The sequence below is a fragment of the Heptranchias perlo genome, unplaced genomic scaffold, assembly GCF_035084215.1.
Source record: "Heptranchias perlo isolate sHepPer1 unplaced genomic scaffold, sHepPer1.hap1 HAP1_SCAFFOLD_556, whole genome shotgun sequence".
In the NCBI taxonomy this organism is placed as follows: Eukaryota; Metazoa; Chordata; class Chondrichthyes; order Hexanchiformes; family Hexanchidae; genus Heptranchias; species Heptranchias perlo.
Genome location: NW_027139577.1, coordinates 90,248 through 110,396, shown reverse-complemented (window position 1 = coordinate 110,396; position 20,149 = coordinate 90,248). Strand labels below are relative to the sequence as shown.

The 20,149-nt window shown below is 58.6% G+C and overlaps 1 protein-coding gene across 1 annotated transcript in view; it reads left to right on the top strand.

The window, feature by feature from the left end:
- The window catches only part of LOC137315676 (RING finger protein 212B-like), a 38,881-nt gene extending 19,390 nt beyond the window's left edge, over positions 1–19,491 (top strand). The window contains exons 8-13 of the mRNA XM_067980185.1: positions 3,550–3,607; positions 5,302–5,341; positions 9,357–9,508; positions 11,539–11,597; positions 18,331–18,374; positions 19,306–19,491. Of these exons, the coding sequence (XP_067836286.1) occupies positions 3,550–3,607; positions 5,302–5,341; positions 9,357–9,508; positions 11,539–11,597; positions 18,331–18,374; positions 19,306–19,333 (381 nt within the window). The 3' untranslated portion in view covers positions 19,334–19,491. The remainder of the gene's footprint in view (positions 1–3,549; positions 3,608–5,301; positions 5,342–9,356; positions 9,509–11,538; positions 11,598–18,330; positions 18,375–19,305) is intronic.
- Positions 19,492–20,149: the final 658 nt, after the last annotated feature.

The following is a 20,149-nucleotide window of genomic DNA, read 5'->3' as shown; positions in this document are numbered from 1 at the left end:
AACGGAGAATTCTGGGGAGGCTGGAGGGCTGCCAGAGGTTACAGGGATAGGGAGGCGACAGAGAGAAGGGATTTAAACACGAGGATATGGATTTTAAGTAGAAAGAAGGAAGAATTTGTATTTACATAATGTCATTCACGACCTCAGGACATCCCAAAGCACTTTACAGCCAATGCAGTATATTGAAGTGTAGTCACTGTTGTCATGTAGGAAACGCGGCAGCCAATTTGCACACAGCAAGATCCCACCAACAGCATTGAGATCATCTGTTTTAATGGTGTTCGTTGAGGGATAAATATTGGCTGGGACACCAGGGATAACTCCCCTCTCTTTGAAATAGTGTCGTGGGATTTTTTTTTTTACGTCCACCAGAGAGGGCAGACGGGGGCCCTCGGTTTAATGTCTCATCTCAAAGACGGCACCTCCGACAGCGCAGCGCTCCCTCAGTACCGGCACCGGGAGTGTCGGCCTAGATTTTGTGCTCGAGTCTCTGGAGTGGGGACTCGAGGCGTTGCAGTACTTGGGAGCACGGTGGGTGACGGGTGAGTGGGATGGGGATAAGGGCAGCAGAATATTGGGCAAGCTGAAGTTCTAGGCGAGGGGAGGGGTGGGGTAGGGGAGAAACTAGCAACGTGGCTTGCCTCCAGACCTCTGCCGACCGGAGGGTCCTGGGGGTAGGTCTGAAGTAATGTTCTTTGTCCCCCCCCCCCAGGATCTTCACTCTGATTCGGGTTCTTCTGCGCGTCAGCAGCCAGGAGGCCCCCCCATCACCCAGGACTGGGAGCCCAGCGGCAGCCCCTCGTTTATTAAGGCCCCACCGCTGGTGCTCGGCCCTATTGGGGTGGAGGCTGCTCTGGGGCGCGGAGGAGGGTGGCTACCCATAACCTATTTTCATGGCTTGGGACTGGGAATAAGGGTGATCCTGGGGCTTGGACATGTAACTGAAAGGACTTGCATTTATATAACTTCAGGACGTCCCAAAGCGCTTTACACACAGTGTAGTACATTGAAGTGTAGTCACTGTTGTAATGCAGGCAGCCAATTTGCGCACAGCAAGATCCCACAAACAGCAATGTGATAACTGACCCGGTCATCTGTTTTTTAGTGATGCTGGTTGAGAGATAAATATTGGCCCCTGGACACCGGGGAGAGCTCCCCCTCCTGCTCTTCTTCCAGTGGTGGCAGTGAGATCTTTTACGTCCACCTGAGAGGGGCAGACGGGGGCCCCCTCGGTTTAACGCCTCATCGGAAAGACGGCACCTCCGACAGTGCGGCGCTCCCTCGGCACCGCCCCTCCGACGGCGCGGCGCTCCCTCGGCACCGCCCCTCCGACGGCGCGGCGCTCCCTCGGCACCGCCCCTCCGACGGCGCGGCGCTCCCTCGGCACCGCCCCTCCGACGGCGCGGCGCTCCCTCGGCACCGCCCCTCCGACGGCGCGGCGCTCCCTCGGCACCGCCCCTCCGACGGCGCGGCGCTCCCTCGGCACCGCCCCTCCGACGGCGCGGCGCTCCCTCGGCACCGCCCCTCCGACGGCGCGGCGCTCCCTCGGCACCGCCCCTCCGACGGCGCGGCGCTCCCTCGGCACCGCCCCTCCGACGGCGCGGCGCTCCCTCGGCACCGCCCCTCCGACGGCGCGGCGCTCCCTCGGCACCGCCCCTCCGACGGCGCGGCGCTCCCTCGGCACCGCCCCTCCGACGGCGCGGCGCTCCCTCGGCACCGCCCCTCCGACGGCGCTCCCTCGGCACCGCCCCTCCGACGGCGCTCCCTCGGCACCGCCCCTCCGACGGCGCGGCGCTCCCTCGGCACCGCCCCTCCGACGGCGCGGCGCTCCCTCGGCACCGCCCCTCCGACGGCGCGGCGCTCCCTCGGCACCGCCCCTCCGACAGCGCGGCGCTCCCTCAGTACCGACCCTCCGACAGTGCAGCACTCCCTCAGTACTGGCACCGAGGGAGTGACGGCCCTGGATTATGGGGCTCGAGTCTCTGGAGTGGGGACTCGAACCCACGACCTTCTGACTCAGGCGAAAGTGAGACCCCCCCCCCGCCCCCCGAGTCACCTGCTGACACTGTATTGTGCATCAAGTGGCTGGGGTAATCAGCCCTTGTACATATGTGTTCAGACAGACTTTCCTGGGTCTGGATCAATCTGGGATGATTCTGTCCCCCCCTCCCTCTCCTGAAGGTCGCAGACACCTCACAGGGCTACAATTTCGCAGGCCCTTTCTTATTTTCAGTGACCACCCTCCAGGACCCGGCCCCAGTGTCCCACTATCCGTGTGGGAGCACAGACAGTGAGTGTGAGCAGGGTATTCGATCTCACAAACCAGACGGATGAGCCAGAATGGTATGTTGGCTTTTATCGCAAGGGGGTTGGAGAATAAGAGTAAGGAAGTCTTGATGCAATTGTTAGGGCTTTAGTGAGACCTCACCTGGAGTACTGTGTACAGTTTTGGTCTCCTTATCTAAGGAAGGATATAGAGGCGGTGCAGCGAAGGTTCACTAGATTAATTCCTGGGATGAGAGGGTTGTCCTATGAGGAGAGATTGAGTGGAATGGGCCGATACTCTCTTGAGTTTAGAAGAATGAGAGGTGATCTCATTGAAACATATAAGATTCTGAGGGGGCTTCACAGGGTAGATGCTGAGAGGCTGTTTCCCATGGCTGGAGAGTCTAGAACGAGGGGGCATAGTCTCAGGATAAGGGGTCGGCCATTTAGGACTGAGATGAGGAGGAATTCATTCACTCAGAGGGTTGTGAATCTTTGGAATTCTCTACCCCAGAGGGCTGTGGATGCTCAGTTGTTGAGTATATTCAAGACTGAGATCGATAGATTTTTGGACTCGAGGGGAATCAAGGGATATGGGGATCGGGCGGGAAAGTGGAGTTGAGGTCGAAGATCAGCCATGATCTGATTGAATGGGGGAGCAGGCTCGAGGGGCCGAATGGCCTACTCCTGCTTCTATTTCTTATGTTCCATTGGCTCACTCACTCACACACTTTTAAGCAGGAGTCACTGGATAGTGATCAGGAGCAGGAACCCTGGCTGATACCCTCCCCCTCGAAGCCCGGGTTGCGGGGGGGGGGGTCACTGAGGCCCAATTGTAGCCGCACCGCCCCCCCCCCGCCCGCTTCCCGACTGGGAACACCGAAATCAGCACAGACTCGGGGTGTGATGAATCCCGGGCTCTTCATGCTCTGTGTGGGGCTCGGTTATGAGCTGCTGTCACCCACTGAGCCATCGAAGAACAACGATCTCTTCCCTCCCTTTGTGTTGGAGTGGGTCAGACCCCGTCCCTTCAGGCGGGCTCCCTCCGATTCCCCCCTGGGGCCTACATCCTGGGCTCACACCTGTAGACGGGCACTTGGGTGAGGTTCTGGGGTGGTGTCGGGGGGAGCCGGTGTCCTTGGAATCTGAACCCCGGTGAGAAACCGGCAGAGTCAGGGCAGGGTGAGAACTGAGGGAAAACCTTTGTTTTAAAAACAATTTGAGCAAGTGTTGGCAGAGGATTTCCCATTCTGCCTGTATGGTGACTCCTGTCTCATTCGCTAGACCCCCAGAGGGAGCTCCATTGCCTCAGGGAGGAGCACGCCAAGAGACACCATCATGGGTGAGTGATCCGCCTGTATGTACAGAGTCGGACAGTAGGAGGGGCTGTCTGGGGAAGGAGGCAGCGGGAGACAGGCTGGAGGTCGTCCCGGGGGGGAGGGGGCAGTGAGAAAGGCAGGTGGTCGTCCCGGGGGGAGGGGGCAGTGAGAAAGGCAGGTGGTCGTCCCGGGGGGAGGGGGCAGTGAGAAAGGCAGGTGGTCGTCCCGGGGGGAGTGGGCAGTGGGAGACAGGCTGGAGGTCGTCCCGGGGGGAGTGGGCAGTGGGAGACAGGCTGGAGGCCATCCCGGGGGGAGGGGGCAGTGAGAAAGACTGGAGGTTATCCCAGGGGGAGGGGGCAGTGGGAGAAAGGCTGGAGACCATCCCGGGGGGAGGGGGCAGTGGGAGAAAGGCTGGAGACCATCCCAGGGGGAGGGGGCAGTGGGAGAAAGGCTGGAGACCATCCCGGGGAGAGGGGGCAGTGGGAGACAGGCTGGAGGTCATCCAGGGGGAGGGGGCAGTGGGAGACAGGCTGGAGGCCATCCCGGGGGGGAGGGGGCAGTGAGAAAGGCAGGTGGTCGTCCCGGGGGGAGGGGGCAGTGAGAAAGGCAGGTGGTCGTCCCGGGGGGAGTGGGCAGTGGGAGACAGGCTGGAGGTCGTCCCGGGGGGAGTGGGCAGTGGGAGACAGGCTGGAGGCCATCCCGGGGGGAGGGGGCAGTGAGAAAGACTGGAGGTTATCCCAGGGGGAGGGGGCAGTGGGAGAAAGGCTGGAGACCATCCCGGGGGGAGGGGGCAGTGGGAGAAAGGCTGGAGACCATCCCGGGGGGAGGGGGCAGTGGGAGAAAGGCTGGAGACCATCCCGGGGGGAGGGGGCTGTGGGAGACAGGCTGGAGGTCATCCCTGGGGAGGGGGCAGTGGGAGACAGGCTGGAGGCCATCCCGGGGGAGGGGGCAGTGGGAGACAGGCTGGAGGCCATCCCGGGGAGAGGGGGCAGTGGGAGACAGGCTGGAGGTCATCCCGGGGGGAGTGGGCAGTGGGAGACAGGCTGGAGGTCGTCCCGGGGGGAGGGGGCAGTGGGAGATAGGCTGGAGGTCATCCTGGGGGGAGTGGGCAGTGGGAGACAGGCTGGAGGTCGTCCCGGGGGGAGTGGGCAGTGGGAGATAGGCTGGAGGCCGTCCCGGGGGGAGTGGGCAGTGGGAGATAGGCTGGAGGCCGTCCCGGGGGGAGTGGGCAGTGGGAGATAGGCTGGAGGCCATCCCGGGGGGAGTGGGCAGTGGGAGACAGGCTGGAGGCCATCCCGGGGGGAGTGGGCAGTGGGAGACAGGCTGGAGGCCATCCCGGGGGGAGTGGGCAGTGGGAGACAGGCTGGAGGCCATCCCGGGGGGAGTGGGCAGTGGGAGACAGGCTGGAGACCATCCCGGGGGGAGGGGGCAGTGGGAGACAGGCTGGAGGCCATCCCGGGGGGGAGGGGGCCACGATCCGGGTTTTGGTCAGCTGAGCCCAGGACCAATTGCAGCCCCAGCCCCAGGACTGGAATCAGCTCACTCAACTTGGCGTGGTGGGGGGCAGGGGTGGGGCGGGGGGGGTGATGGAACCTGTTCTCTGCTCTGTGGGGCTCAGTACCGGACTGGGTCGGGGGGGAATGTGCACATGGAGCTGGGGTGGGGTGACTGTGTATTTATATTTGTGACACAGTTAATTTGTCCTTTTCATTTCCAGCCTCACCTTCAGCAGGATCTGGAGACAGCTACTCCTACAGGTGAGGATTGCAGGCTCTGTCTGTCTTTGTTACTCTGTCTCTCTGTCTCTCTCTCTCTGTCTCCATCTTGCTCTCTCTCTTTGTCTGTCTGTCTGTTTCTCTCTCTCTCTGCCTCCGTCTCACTCTTTCTGTCTGTCTGTCTCTCTCTCTGCCTCCATTGCGCGTGCTCTCTCTCTCTCTGCCTCTCACTGTCTCTGTATCGCTCTCCCCGTCATTCTTTGACTCTCTCTATCTCTCTCTCCATCTCTCGCTCTGTCTCGCTCTCTCGCTCTGTCTCGCTCTCTCGCTCTGTCTCGCACTCTCGCTCTCTGTCTTTCTCTGCCTCTCACTGCCTCCATCTCACTCTCTCTGTTTCTCTGTCTCTCTCTCTCTGTTTCTCTGTCTCTCTCTCTCTGTTTCTCTCTCTGTCTCCCTCTCTGTCTCGGTCTCGCTCTCTCTGTTTGTCTCTCTCTCTCTCTCTCTCTTTCTCTCTGCCTCCGTCTCGCGCTCTCTTTGTCGCTCTGTCTGTCGCTCTGTCTCTCTCTCTCTGCCTCCATCTCGCTCTCTGACTCTCTCTGTCTCTCTCTCTCTGCCTCCATCTCGCTCTCTGACTCTCTCTGTCTCTCTCTGTCTCTCTCTCTCTGCCTCCATCTTGCTCTCTGTCTCTCTCGCTCTCTGCCTCTCACTGACTCCGTCTCGCGCTCTCTGTTCGGCTGTCTTTGTCTCCATATCTCTCTACCTGTCTCGCTCATTCTCTGTCTCACTCTCTATCTCGTTCTCTCTCTCTGACTGACTCCATCTCGCTCTCTCTCTCTGTCTTGCCCTCTATCTCGCTCTCTTACCCTGTCCTGCTCTAACTCTGTCCTGCTCTAACTCTGCCTCTCACTGCCTCCATCTCGCTGTCTCTCTGTGTCTCTCTCTCTGCCTCCGTCTCTTTCTCTGCCTCCGTCTCGCTCTCTCTGTCTGTCTGTCTGTCTCTGTGCTCTGCCTCCATCTCTCTTTCTGACTCTCTGTCTCCATCTCTCTCGCTCTCTGCCTCGCACTGTCTCCGTCTCGCTCTGTCTGTTTGTCTCTCTCTCTCTCTGCCTCCGTCTCGCACTCTGTTTGTCTGCCTTTCTCTCTGCCTCTCTCGCTCTCTGCCTCTCTCGCTCTCTGCCTCTCTCGCGCTCTGCCTCTCTCGCGCTCTGCCTCTCTCGCGCTCTGCCTCTCTTCCTGTCTCGCTCTGCCTCTCTTCCTGTCTCGCGCTGTCTCTCTTCCTGTCGCGCTCTGTCTCTCTTCCTGTCTCGCTCTGTCTCTCTTCCTGTCGCGCTCTGTCTCTCTTCCTGTCGCGCTCGCTCGCTCTCTCTGTCACGCTCGCTCGCTCTCTCTGTCACGCTCGTGCTCTGTCCCGCGCTTGGGCTCGCTCGCTCTCTCTCTCTCTCTCTCTGTCCCGCTTTCTCTCTGTCCCGCTCTCTCTCTCTGTCCCTCTCTCTCTCTCTGTCCCTCTCGCTCTCTCTGTCCCTCTCGCTCTCTCTGTCCCTCTCGCTCTCTCTGTCCCTCTCGCTCTCTCTGTCCCTCTCGCTCTCTCTCTTTCTGTCCCGCTCTCTCTCTCGCTCGCTCTCTCTGTCCCATTCTCTCTCTCTCTCTCTGTCCCGTTCTCTCTCTCTCTCTCTGTCCTGTTCTCTCTCTCTCTCTCTCTCTCTGTCCCGTTCTCTCTCTCTCTCTCTCTGTCCCGTTCTCTCTCTCTCTCTCTCCCGCTCTCTCTCTCTCTCTCTCTCTGTCCCTCTCGCTCTCTCTGTCCCTCTCGCTCTCTCTCTTTCTGTCCCGCTCTCTCTCTCTCTCTCTCTCTCTGTCCCGTTCTCTCTCTCTCTCTGTCCCGTTCTCTCTCTCTCTCTCTCTCTCTGTCCCGTTCTCTCTCTCTCTCTCTGTCCCGTTCTCTCTCTCTCTCTCTCTCCCGCTCTCTCTCTCTCTCTCTCTCTCTCTCTCTCTCCCCCTCTCTCTCTCTCTCTCGCTCTCTTTCTCACCAATTAACACACCCGCCCCCAGAGACAGCCTCTCACACAGATGACGATCGTGTCTCTGTCGCGCGTGAATCTTTACCAGGCTGCGACACTGCTCAAACGTATAAATGAAAGGTTTGTATTTCGAGCTCCTGAGACCATCTTTAGGAAGTCAATGAATTACAAAGGCTGTCATGGAGGCAAATGTATCTCTGCCAACCTGCACTCAGCAATACTCGACAAACAGCAAACAAAATGAATGACCCAGTTAACCTGTTTAGTGATATTGATTTGAGGGATAAATATTGGCCCCAGGACACTGGGGAGAACTCTTCTCTTCTTCTTCCATTAGTGGCCGTGGGATCTTTTAACATCCATCTTAGAGGGCAGACGGGGCCTCCCGATTTAAAGTCTCATCCCTCAGTACTGCCGCTCCGACAGTACTGCCGCTCCAACAGTGCGGCGCTCCCTCAGTACCGCCCCTCCGACAGCGCGGCGCTCCCTCAGTACCGCCCCTCCGACAGCGCGGCGCTCCCTCAGTACCGCACCTCCGACAGCGCGGCGCTCCCTCAGTACCGCCCCTCCGACAGCGCGGCGCTCCCTCAGTACCGCCCCTCCGACAGCGCGGCGCTCCCTCAGTACCGCCCCTCCGACAGCGCGGCGCTCCCTCAGTACCGCCCCTCCGACAGCGCGGCGCTCCCTCAGTACCGCCCCTCCGACAGCGCGGCGCTCCCTCAGTACCGCCCCTCCGACAGCGCGGCGCTCCCTCAGTACCGCCCCTCCGACAGCGCGGCGCTCCCTCAGTACTGCCCCTCCGACAGCGCGGCGCTCCCTCAGTACCACTTAGAGCGTTAGTATGCATGTAGCATTTTCTGAGTCGAGGAGTTTAACTAAAACATCCGCTACTCGATAAAGAACAATAACTTACATTTATATAGCGCCTTTAACGTAGTAAAATGTCCCAAGGCGCTTCACAGGAGCGTAAATCAGACAAAATTTGACACTGAGACACATGAGGAGATGTTAGGACAGGTGACCAAAAGCTCGGTCAAATCTTTTAAGGAGCGTCTTAAAGGAGGAGAGAGAGGGGGAGAGGTTTAGGGAGGGAATTCCAGAGCTTGGGGCCCAGGCAGCTGAAGGCACGGCCGCCAATGGCGGAGCGATTAAAATCGGGGATGGACAAGAGGCCTGAATTGGAGGAGCGCAGAGATCAGGGAGGGTCGTAGGGGCTGGAGGAGGTTACAGAGATAGGGAGGGGGGGCGAGGGTGTGTAGGGATTGGAAAACAAGGATGAGAATTTTAAAATCGAGGCGTTCCCGGACCGGGAGCCGATGTAGGTCAGCGAGCACAGCGGGGGGTGATGGGTGAACGGGACTTGGTGCGAGTTAGGATACGGGGGGCAGCAGAGTTTTGGATGAGCTGGAGTTTACGGAGGGTGGGAGACGGGAGGCCGGCCAGGAGAGTGTTGGAACAGTCGAGTCTGGAGGAGACAAAGTGACGAAGTGAGGTGTTCATTGGCTCACATCACCAACAATCATTGCTGGGTTTTATTGATTAACGGAGCTTTTAGTTTAATCTTGGCACAAGTTAATCCCCTTCGCTCAAAAAAAAAATGCAACATACATACTAACGCTGTGAAGTGCTGACAAAGGGTCGTCGACCTGAAACATTAACTCTCGTTCTCTCTCTCTCCACAGACGCTGCCTGACCTGCTGAGCGTTTCCAGCATTTTCTGTTTCTGTATCCGACTTCCAGCTTCCAGCAGCCTTTTGCTCTGAATTAATTTGTTTGTTTCTCGGCCAGTGCGTGTTCCCATCTCATCCACGCGGCCGAGTATCGTCGCGGATCGGCCTGCCTCGCTCTCGTCCTCTGGGGGACCTGGGGTCAAATCCAGCCCCGGACAGAGGTGGGGGGGGTGAAGGGGCTCCCCTCCATCTCTAATGGGGAGGCCGGGTGGGGCCAGTGGGTCAGACGCTGACCCCTGGGTGGCAAACGGTCCTCTCGAGGCCTGTGGTAGATGAAAGAGGATGAGGATGGTTTTATTTTGTCACCCCCAGATCGATGCCCAGAACCCCGACCCTGATTCCCATCCCGCTGAGCGGAGGGGGGGACTCCTCGGTGGGATACAGTTTCGGAGTCGGAGGGCACCCGTCTCGGAGCCTCGCTCGGGTCCCTCTGCCAGCTTACACCAACCCCCTGCAGCTCGTCGGTAAGAACCTCTGTGGACAAGTCAGGGAGGAGGAGGGGGGGTTAAAGGTCGTTGTATCCCCCGACTCTCTCCCTCTTCATGACATCTGAACATGTCCCAAACCCCTACCCATAAGGGTGGTACTTCCGGGCAACAGAGTGTATGTGTGAACACTCACCTGTTTATTTCACATCAGTCAGATGGTTTACGTCCACCCTCGAATGTTTTTGAACTCGTCTATCACCCGCCCGACCCCCACTGTGGTCCCTTCCTCTTCCCTCTCCCTCCCCGACCCTGGTCTCCACCTCCCCCCCCCCCCCCGACCCCGGTCTCCCGCTCCCCCCACCCCGGTCTCCCGCTCCCCCGACCCCGGTCTCCCGCTGCCCCCGGCCCCGGTCTCCCGCTGCCCCCAGCCCCGGTCTCCCGCTGCCCCCGGCCCCGGTCTCCCGCTGCCGCCGGCCCCGGTCTCTCGCTGCCCCCAGCCCCGGTCTCCCGCTGCCCCCGGCCCCGGTCTCCCGCTCTCCCGCTCCCCCGACCCCGGTCTCCACCTCCCCCCCCCGACTGTCTCCCGCTCCCCCGACCCCGGACTCCCGCTGCCCCAGCCCCGGTCTCCCGCTGCCCCCGGCCCCGGTCTCCCGCTGCCCCCGGCCCCGGTCTCCCGCTGCCCCCGGCCCCGGTCTCCCGCTGCCCCCGGCCCCGGTCTCCCGCTGCCCCCGGCCCCGGTCTCCCGCTGCCCCCGGCCCCGGTCTCCCGCTGCCCCCGGCCCCGGTCTCCCGCTGCCCCCGGCCCCGGTCTCCCGCTGCCCCCGACCCCGGTCTCCCGCTCCCCCGACCCCGGTCTCCCGCTCCTCCCGACCCCGGTCTCCCGCTGCCCCCGGCCCCGGTCTCCCGCTCCCCCCGACCCCGGTCTCCCGCTCCCCCCGACCCCGGTCTCCCGCTCCTCCCGACCCCGGTCTCCCGCTCCTCCCGACCCCGGTCTCCCGCTCCTCCCGACCCCGGTCTCCCGCTGCCCCCGGCCCCGGTCTCCCGCTGCCCCCGGCCCCGGTCTCCCGCTCCCCCCGCCGCGGCCTGCCGCTCCCCCCACCGCGGGTCGGAGTGTCGGATCCCCCGGGGGGGAGCGGGTCGGAGTGTCGGATCCCCCGGGGGGAGCGGGTCGAAGTGTCGGATCCCCCGGGGGGAGCGGGTCGGAGTGTCGGATCCCCCGGGGGGAGCGGGTCGGAGTGTCAGATCCCCGGGGGGAGCGGGTCGGAGTGTCGGATCCCCGGGGGGAGCGGTTCGGAGTGTCGGATCCCCCGGGGGGGAGCGGTTCAGAGTGTCGGATCCCCCCGGGGGAGCGGGTCGGAGTGTCGGATCCCCGGGGGGAGCGGGTCGGAGTGTCGGATCCCCGGGGGAGCGGGTCGGAGTGTCAGATCCCCCAGGGGGAGCGGGTCGGAGTGTCAGATCCCCCGGGGGGAGCGGGTCGGAGTGTCGGATCCCCGGGGGAGCGGGTCGGAGTGTCAGATCCCCCGGGGGGAGCGGGTCGGAGTGTCGGATCCCCCTGGAGGAGCGTGTCGGAGTGTCGGATCCCCCGGGGAGACTGGGTCGGAGTGTCGGATCCCCGGGGGGAGCGGGTCGGAGTGTCAGATCCCCGGGGGGAGCGGGTCGGAGTGTCGGATCCCCGGGGGGAGCGGGTTGGAGTGTCGGATCCCCCGGGGGGGAGCGGTTCAGAGTGTCGGATCCCCCGGGGGGAGCGGGTCGGAGTGTCGGATCCCCGGGGGAGCGGGTCGGAGTGTCAGATCCCCCGGGGGGAGCGGGTCGGAGTGTCGGATCCCCCTGGAGGAGTGTGTCGGAGTGTCGGATCCCCGGGGGAGCGGGTCGGAGTGTCAGATCCCCCGGGGGGAGCGGGTCGGAGTGTCAGATCCCCGGGGGGAGCGGGTCGGAGTGTCAGATCCCCGGGGAGACTGGGTCGGATGATTTGAGTGTCGGAGCAGACTTTGTTATCCAGTGATCAAAGTGGTGGGTTTTCCCCGAGGAAGCGATGGCCCATAAAACGAGCGTGTTTTGTGTTTTCAGGACTGATGGACAGCCGCCAGACTCCCACTGTGAACAGCGAGCCTCGACGCCCAATTCAGGTAGCAAAACATCACAAAACCAATCCTGTGCTGAGGACACATGAGTATGGGGGTCACTCCAGGACTTGATAGGAAGATAAAGCCAGTGCCCAGAGGGCTTACAGTGCAGGCATCACCAGTGTCCAGAGGGCTTACAGTGCAGGCATCGCCAGTGCCCTGACGGCTCCCAGTGCTCACTGTGCAGGCATCACCAGTGTCCAGAGGGCTCCCAGTGCTTACAGTGCAGGCATCACCAGTGTCCAGAGGGCTCCCAGTGCTTACAGTGCAGGCATCGCCAGTGCCCAGATTGCTCCCAGTGCTCACTGTGCAGGCATCACCAGTGTCCAGAGGGCTTACAGTGCAGGCATCGCCAGTGCCCAGACTGCTCCCAGTGCTTACTGTGCAGGCATCACCAGTGCCCAGAGGGCTCCTAGTGCTTACAGTGCAGGCATCGCCAGTGCCCAGAGGGCTCCCAGTGCTCACTGTGCAGGCATCACCAGTGCCCAGAGGGCTCCCAGTGCTTACAGTGCAGGCATCGCCAGTGCCCAGAGGGCTCCCAGTGCTTACAGTGCAGGCATCGCCAGTGCCCAGAGGGCTCCCAGTGCTTACAGTGCAGGCATCGCCAGTGCCCAGAGGGCTCCCAGTGCTTACAGTGCTGGCATCACCAGTGCCCAGGGATGTCTCAGTGCTGTCTTCGTCAGTGCACAGAGACGTCCCAGTGCCCAGAGACGTCCCAGTGCTGGCATCACCAGTGCCCAGGGATGTCCCAGTGTTTACAATGCAGGCACAGCCAGTGCCCAGAGTTGTCTCGGTGTTTACAGTGCCTGACAATGTCAGATCAAGAGTTAATATTTCATACAGAAATGCTCCTCCAGCCCTCCCAACCTCTCAGGACTCTCTGTTTGTCTGACCTCAGCCCCCTTCACCTACTATTATCCCAGCTGCCTACGCCATTTGCTCTGGAATTTCTTCCTTAAACCTCTCCGCCTACTTCTCCTGCTTAAAACCCAGCTCTTCCTTCGTCTCCGTGTCCATTTTTATCTTTCAAGTGCCTCGGAAGCAGCTTTTGTCGAACTGCTGCCAGTACCGAGGGAGTGCTGCGCTGTCGGAGGTGCCGTCTCTCGGATGAGACTTTAAAACCAAGGGCCCCGTCTGCCCCTCTCTCGGGTGGATGTTAAAGATCCCACGGTGGTGGGGGGGGGGTGGGGGGGGGGGGGGGGGGGAGTGTCGGCCCTGGATTATGGGGCTTGAGTCTCTGGGGCGGGGGACTCGAACGTCCGACTCAGCGGCCAGAAACCCACTGAGCCACAGCTGAAAACAATCGCAAAAGGAGCTGGGGAGGAGTGGGGGCTGGTTAGGAGTGAGCCAGGCCAGCAGGCGCACTGTGCGATCAACAACAGGGAGGGGCACGCCCTCTCACAGGGTGGGCACCCGCTGTGCTAGAGCCTCTGCTGGCTTTCCGAGCCTCCAGTAAGAACGGCAGCGTCAAGGGGAAGGAATTCTCCATGTGGTATTCATCCAAAACATCTGGATCCATTACTGAGCAGGTTGGAGCCCCTCCAAAATCTGCCGAGGGTCGGCTTGGAACGCAAGTGAAGGTTGCTGTCCTCCTTTCCTCTGCTTTCTCCAAATAACAGAGCAGCCTTACGTAGAATGCACAGCACGGAAACAGGCAGTTCGGCCCATCTGGCCCGTGCTGGTGTTTATGCTCCACACGAGCCTCCTCCCTCCCGACTCCATCTCACCCTATCACCATCTCCTTCTATTCCTTTCTCCCTCATGTGTTTATCGAGCTTCCCCTTAAATCCATCTCCACTATTCGCCTCAACTACTCCTTGTGGGAGCGAGTTCCACATTCTCACCGCTCTCTGGGTAAAGATGTCTCTCCTGAATTCCCGATTGGATTTGTTAGCGACTATCCATGACCTTTGGCGGGGGGGGGGGGGGGGGGGAGACACCTGTCTCCGTTTCAAAGCCGACAAACCCGACTGGTTTCGCTCCCCTTTCCTTTCCCCGCGCACCCACCCCTCCCCACCAGCAACCCCCACCCTTCGATCTTATGGAATCATAGAAGTTACAACATGGAAACAGGCCCTTCGGCCCAACATGTCCATGTCGCCCAGTTTATAAAACTAAGCTCGTCCCAATTGCCTGCACTTGGCCCATATCCCTCTATACCCATCTTACCCATGTAACTGTCCAAATGCTTTTTAAAAGACAAAATTGTACCCGCCTCTACTACTGCCTCTGGCAGCTCGTTCCAGACACTCACCACCCTTTGAGTGAAAAAATTGCCCCTCTGGACCCTTTTGTATCTTGGACTTTGGAAGGTTCGAGGGCCAACCTTGGCAGAAGTTTACCCGGTAGCCACGTTAATCTTCGTGTAGGCATAGCTGTTAATCTGCCTTTCCGTCCCTTCCAATTCTACTGTGCTATGACTCAGTGATCCAACGGGCACTCACTGCCTGTTTCTCCTGCCTGGCTCGCCATTTCCTTGTCGGGTGTTTTGGGGTTGTTCTCGCCCTATTGATCGGTGCAGATATCTGGTCCCCGGTCTAGCCAAGGAACACTTATACCTCACGGATCGGGGGTTCAGGAAAACGGGACTTCCGCTAACGCATCCCGGTGATGGATCACGCAGTCGAATAGCACAGAGACCGCACAAACTCGGTGTTTGAATTGAATTGGAATGTTGGTTTTATTATACCGTCAACGTGAAGAAAATAACAATACAAATGGTTCTACACGGTACATTGAGTTACACACACCCACTACAGTACTTTAACCCGCTAAACTAAGAGGTTGGTGGGGACCCTGGAGACACCTATCACTCACACATACACACACACACACACACACACACACACGTATGGTCGAGGCTCACCAATCCTTTGCACTTGCAGGTCTGGCTGACCGGTTCTCTCATGTAGGGTTCTTTGGTTTCGCTGGAAGCTGCTCTCCTCCAAGAGACAGGCAGAACAAGAGGAGCAGAACACAAGAGCAAGCAAGAGCCAGAGAGAGAGAGGGGTTTCGAGTTTGCACTTATATACCCCTCCTCTTACAATGGTCTTTGTCACTTAAAAGAGGCACTTCATGTCCGTTTAAACAGTTCTTACAAAGTCCTTAAGAATCTTTGATGGCTTTTGATGGTCTCTCATCCCATGTTGCAATTGCTTTTCTCGATGGGCCATTGTTAATTCCGATTTGTTGATCACCCGGTATACAGGGCTCCTTTTGTATCCAACGTCCTAGGTGTTGATCGGTTTTGCTTTAAAACAAAGACATGGCCCCACCAAGTCTGGAGCAGTTGCCTCTTTCAATGGCCTACTGCCTTTCGATTCGTCGACCACCTGCGGTCGGTTTTGCATCAAAACAGAGACATGTCTGAAGCAGTAATTCTCCCACATTCCACTGCGTGTGTTGTGGATTCGTCTGGTGACCTCTCACCTATCCTTCCATCTTAGGATTTTAGTCAATGGCCAAAGTTTTCCATACTCAGGGAGAAGGTGGCAGTATAAGGGGACAGGCACTTCACCCCCTCGAAACAACGTTCTCTGTCTCTCCCACCGCCCTCCCTTTCCGTTTTTATGCAGGCGTTAACACAAGTTTTTAATATCGCCGTTCCAAGACTCACGGCATAATCGAGAGTGTGAAGCACCAAGTCCCGTTCACCTGCTAACCTACATCGGCCCCCAGTCCGGCAACCCCACGGTTTTAAAATCCTCATCCTTGTTTAACCAATCCCTCCGTGGCCTCGAACCCACCCCCTCACCCCCCCTCCCTATCTCTGTAACCTCCTCCAGCCCCAACAACCCTCCCGAGATCTCTGCGCTCCTCCAATTCTGGCCTCTTGTCCATCCCCGATTTTAATCGCTCCACCATTGGCGGCCGTGCCTTCAGCTGCCTGGGCCCCAAACTCTGGAATTCCCTCCCTAAACCTCTCCCCCTCTCTCTCTCCTCCTTTAAGACGCTCCTTAAAACCTACCTCTTTGAGCTTTTGGTCGCCTGTCCTAATATCTCCTGATGTGGCTCGCTGACAAATTTTGTTTGATAATCGCTCCTGTGAAGGGCCTTGGAGATGTTTTATTATGTTAAAGGCCGCCATATAAACACAAGTCGTTGCTGTTGAAGTTGGATACGGTACATCGGCCAGGAGTGCAGCTTGTGACCCGTCCCTCACCCCCACTGGCAGCTCGTAAGGCCCCCCCCCCCCCAACACAGTGACCGTTGGGTGGTCTGTACACCCCCCCCCCCAACACAGTGACCGTTGGGTGGTCTGTACACCCCTCCCCCCAACACAGTGACCGTTGGGTGGTCTGTACCCCCCCAACACAGTGACCGTTGGGTGGTCTGTACCCCCCCCCAACACAGTGATCGTTGGGTGGTCTGTACCCTCTCCCCCAACACAGTGACCGTTGGGTGGTCTGTACCCCCCCCAACACAGTGACCGTTGGGTGGTCTGTACCCCCCCCAACACAGTGACCGTTGGGTGGTCTGTTCCCCCCTCCCCCCAACACAGTGACCGTTGGGTGGTCTGTACCCCCCAACACAGTGACCGTTGGGTGGTCTGTACACCCCCCCCCCCAACACAGTGACCGTTGGGTGGTCTGTACACCCCTCCCCCAACACAGTGACTGTTGGGTGGTCTGTACCCCCCAACACAGTGACCGTTGGGTGGTCTGTACACCCCCCCCCCCCAACACAGTGACCGTTGGGTGGTCTGTACCCCCCCTCCCCCCAACACAGTGACCGTTGGGTGGTCTGTACACCCCTCCCCCCAACACAGTGACCGTTGGGTGATCTGTACACCCCCCCCCCCAACACAGTGACCGTTGGGTGGTCTGTACCCCCCAACACAGTGACCGTTGGGTGGTCTGTACACCCCCCCCAACACAGTGACCGTTGGGTGATCTGTACCCCCCAACACAGTGACCGTTGGGTGGTCTGTACACCCCCCCCCCAACACAGTGACCGTTGGGTGGTCTGTACCCCCCAACACAGTGACCGTTGGGTGATCTGTACACCCCCCCCAACACAGTGACCGTTGGGTGGTCTGTACCCCCCAACACAGTGACCGTTGGGTGGTCTGTACACCCCCCCTCCCCATGAGTTTTGCTGCCACTTCCCCACGTAAAACCGGTCTTGCGACCACTCCGGGACTTAATGCGTTGGTGGGACTGACTCGACTCTCCAGTGTGGTAAGACGTTGCATTTATATAACTCCCTTCACGTCCTCAGGATGTCCCAAAGCGCTTCATGGCCAGTGAAGCACTTTTGAAGTGTAGTCACTGTTGCAACGTAGGAAAACACAGCAAGATCCCACAAACAGCAATGTCATAATGACCAGATCATCTGCTTTTTTTTAGTGATGTTGGTCGAGGCATAAAAATCGACCCCAGGACATCGGGGAGAACCCCCCTCCCCTGCTCATAGCGGTCATGGTAGCTTTTACGTCCACCCGAGAGAGCAGACGGAACATCGGAAAGAGCATGGGAACAGGAGGAGGCCATTCAGCCCCTTGTGCCTGTTCGTCCCATTCTATTAGATCATGGCTGATCTGTATCTTATCTCCATCCACCCACCTTGGTTCCGTAACCCATAATACCCTCACCCAACAAAAATCGATCAATCTCAGTTTTGAAATTTTCAATTGACGACCCCCCCCCTTTTTGGGGGAGAGAGTTCCAGATTTGGGGGACAGAGGTCCCAACGAGGCCTCGGTTTAACGTCTCATCCGAAAGGCGGCGCCTCCAACAGTGCAGCACTCCCCTCCGTGCCGGCCCTGGATTATGAGGCTCGAGTCTTTGGGAGCGGGACTCGAGTCCACGATCTGCTGACTCAGAGACGAGAGAGCTAATATCAGAGCCAGGCCGTTCAGGGGAGAAGTTAGGGAACACTTTTTTTTTCAAGCAAAGGGTGGTAGGAGTGTGGAACTCTCTCCCACAAAAAGCAGTAGATGCTAGCTCAGTTAATCATTCTAAATCTGAGATTTTTGCTAGCCCGAGGGTATTAAGGGATAGGGAGCCAAGGCGGGTGGATGGAGTTAGGACACAGATCAGCCACGAGCCCATTGGATGGCAGAACAGGCTCAAGGGGCTGAATGGCCTCCTCCTGTTCCTACGTTCCTGCCGACTGAGCCACCAATTTGCACAAAGCAAGATCCCAGAAGCAGCAAAATCATAGAATGATACAGCGCAGGAGGAGGCCATTCGCCCATTTTGCCTGTGCCGGCTCTTTGAAAGAGCTATCCGATTAGTCCCACTCCCCCGCTCTTTTCCCCCATCACCCTGCCAACTTTTCCACTTCAAGTATTTATCCAATTCCCCTTTTGAAAGTTATTATTGAATCTGCTTCCACCGCCCTTTCAGGCAGTGAATTCCAGATCATCACAACTCGATACGTAAAAAAAAAAATTCTCCTCATCTCCCCCTCTGGTTCTTTTGCCGATCACCTTAAATCCGTGTCCTCTGGTTACCGACCCTTCTGCCACTGGAAACAGTTTCTCCTTATTTACTCTCTCAAACCCCCTTCATGATTTTGAACACCTCGATCAAATCTCCCCTTAACCTTCTCTGCTCTGAGGAGAACAACCCCAGCTTCTCCAGTCTCTCCACATAACTGAAGTCCCTCATCCCTGGGATGAATCCCTGGGACTAGTCTGTTATTAGCGATGTTGGTTGAGAGCCACAGAGAACCTCCGGCCTATTTCGAAGCTTGTTTACTAACCAGACCACCCATTTTTTTCTCCCGACAGTTGAATGCCACGCCACGAACAGCTATCTTCCGCCAGCCTTCCACGTAAGCTCTTCATCATACGTTGTTTTTATCAGGGGCGGCCAACTTCATTCTTTGCTGGTGGTGGAGTGTTCCACCTCGCTCCACACCCGTCTCGCGTACAGTGCTGTGTCAGTCCGCGGCTGTGATAACGCCCGACCCACATGTGTGTCGTACTGAGCCCCACACACAGAGCAGGAAGGGCCCAGGTTCCCTTCCAGCCTCCAGCCAATGTTCCTGCTCCTCATCGCTATCCAGTGATATGAGCACGAGGAACATAAGAAATCGGAGCAGGAGTAGGCCATTCGGCCCCTCGAGCCTGCTCCGCCGTTCAATCAGATCATGGCTGATCTTCCACCTCAACTCCACTTTCCTGCCCGATCCCCATATCCCTTGATTCCCCTCGAGTCCAAAAATCCATCGATCTCAGTCTTGAATACACTCAACGACTGAGCATCCACAGCCCTCTGGGGTAGAGAATTCCAAAGATTCACAGCCCTCTGAGTGAAGAGATTCCTCCTCTTCTCAGTCCTAAATGGCCGACCCCTTATCCTGAGACTATGCCCCCTGGTTCTAGACTCTCCAGCCAGGGGAAACAGCCTCTCAGCATCTACCCTGTCGAGCCCCCCTCAGATTCTTATATGTTTCAATGAGATCACCTCTCATTCTTCTAAACTCCAGAGAGTATCGGCCCATTCTACTCAATCTCTCGTGTCCATGTGTGATTGTGGAACAGGATTGGGGCCGGCTGTGATGCCCCTCCCTCCACAGTTGAATATCTCACTGGACACTCACTGTCTCGGCTCATGCCTGAAAGAATGGGTCACTTGGGTGTGCGACACGTGCCCCAGCGAGTGGTCGGCGTCTGCAGGAGAGGGGAGTAAGGAGGAGGGGAGGGGGCAGGGACTTGAAGGCAGCAACAAAATAACTGGGAAACTCCCGTTCTCTGTTGCAGCCCAGCCTCCAGAAACGCGATGGCGTAGACGCGGCGGGGGCACGCGCCGAGGCGAGCCGCGGCCAAGGAGCGCCGCCGAAGCGAACACGAGGGCTTCTGCAGCCAGGACTGGTCGTCAGAGGAGGCGGACTTTTCTCTCTTCGCTCCGTTAGCACTTCTGGCCTAGGTCAGAACCGAATAAAGAAGCTGGGTTAGTGTGACGTTCGGCTCCTCTGTGTTCTTCGCGTGGATGGGCTGAATGGCGCTTCGAGGTGGCTGGCTCGGACGGCCCCTTGTTTCTGCCCCCGCCCCCTCACCACACCTCAACGCTCAGCGGTTTTAAGTCTGGGTAGGGGGAGAGGAAACACGAGGGGTTTCGGCACGTAATATTGTCAGGGTGGCAACGGCGGATCGTGCTTGGGATTTGTCCGGTGCAATCCGAGTCTGGGGGCAACATTCTGAGCACTGGCGCACACGAGAGTCCAAGGGGTAACAGTGCAGGGGAGTTAGCATATTACGGTCCAAGGGGTAACAGTACAAGGGTGTTAGCATATTACGGTCCAAGGGGTAACAGTACAGGGGAGTTAGCATATTACGGTCCAAGGGCTAACAGTACAGGGGAGTTAGCATATTACGGTCCAAGGGCTAACAGTACAGGGGAGTTAGCATATTACGGTCCAAGGGCTAACAGTGCAGGGGAGTTAGCATATTACGGTCCAAGGGGTAACAGTACAGGGGAGTTAGCATATTACGGTCCAAGGGGTAACAGTACAGGGGAGTTAGCATATTACGGTCCAAGGGGTAACAGTACAAGGGTGTTGGCATTTCACAGTCTGAGGGGTAACAGTACAGGAGTGTTAGCATA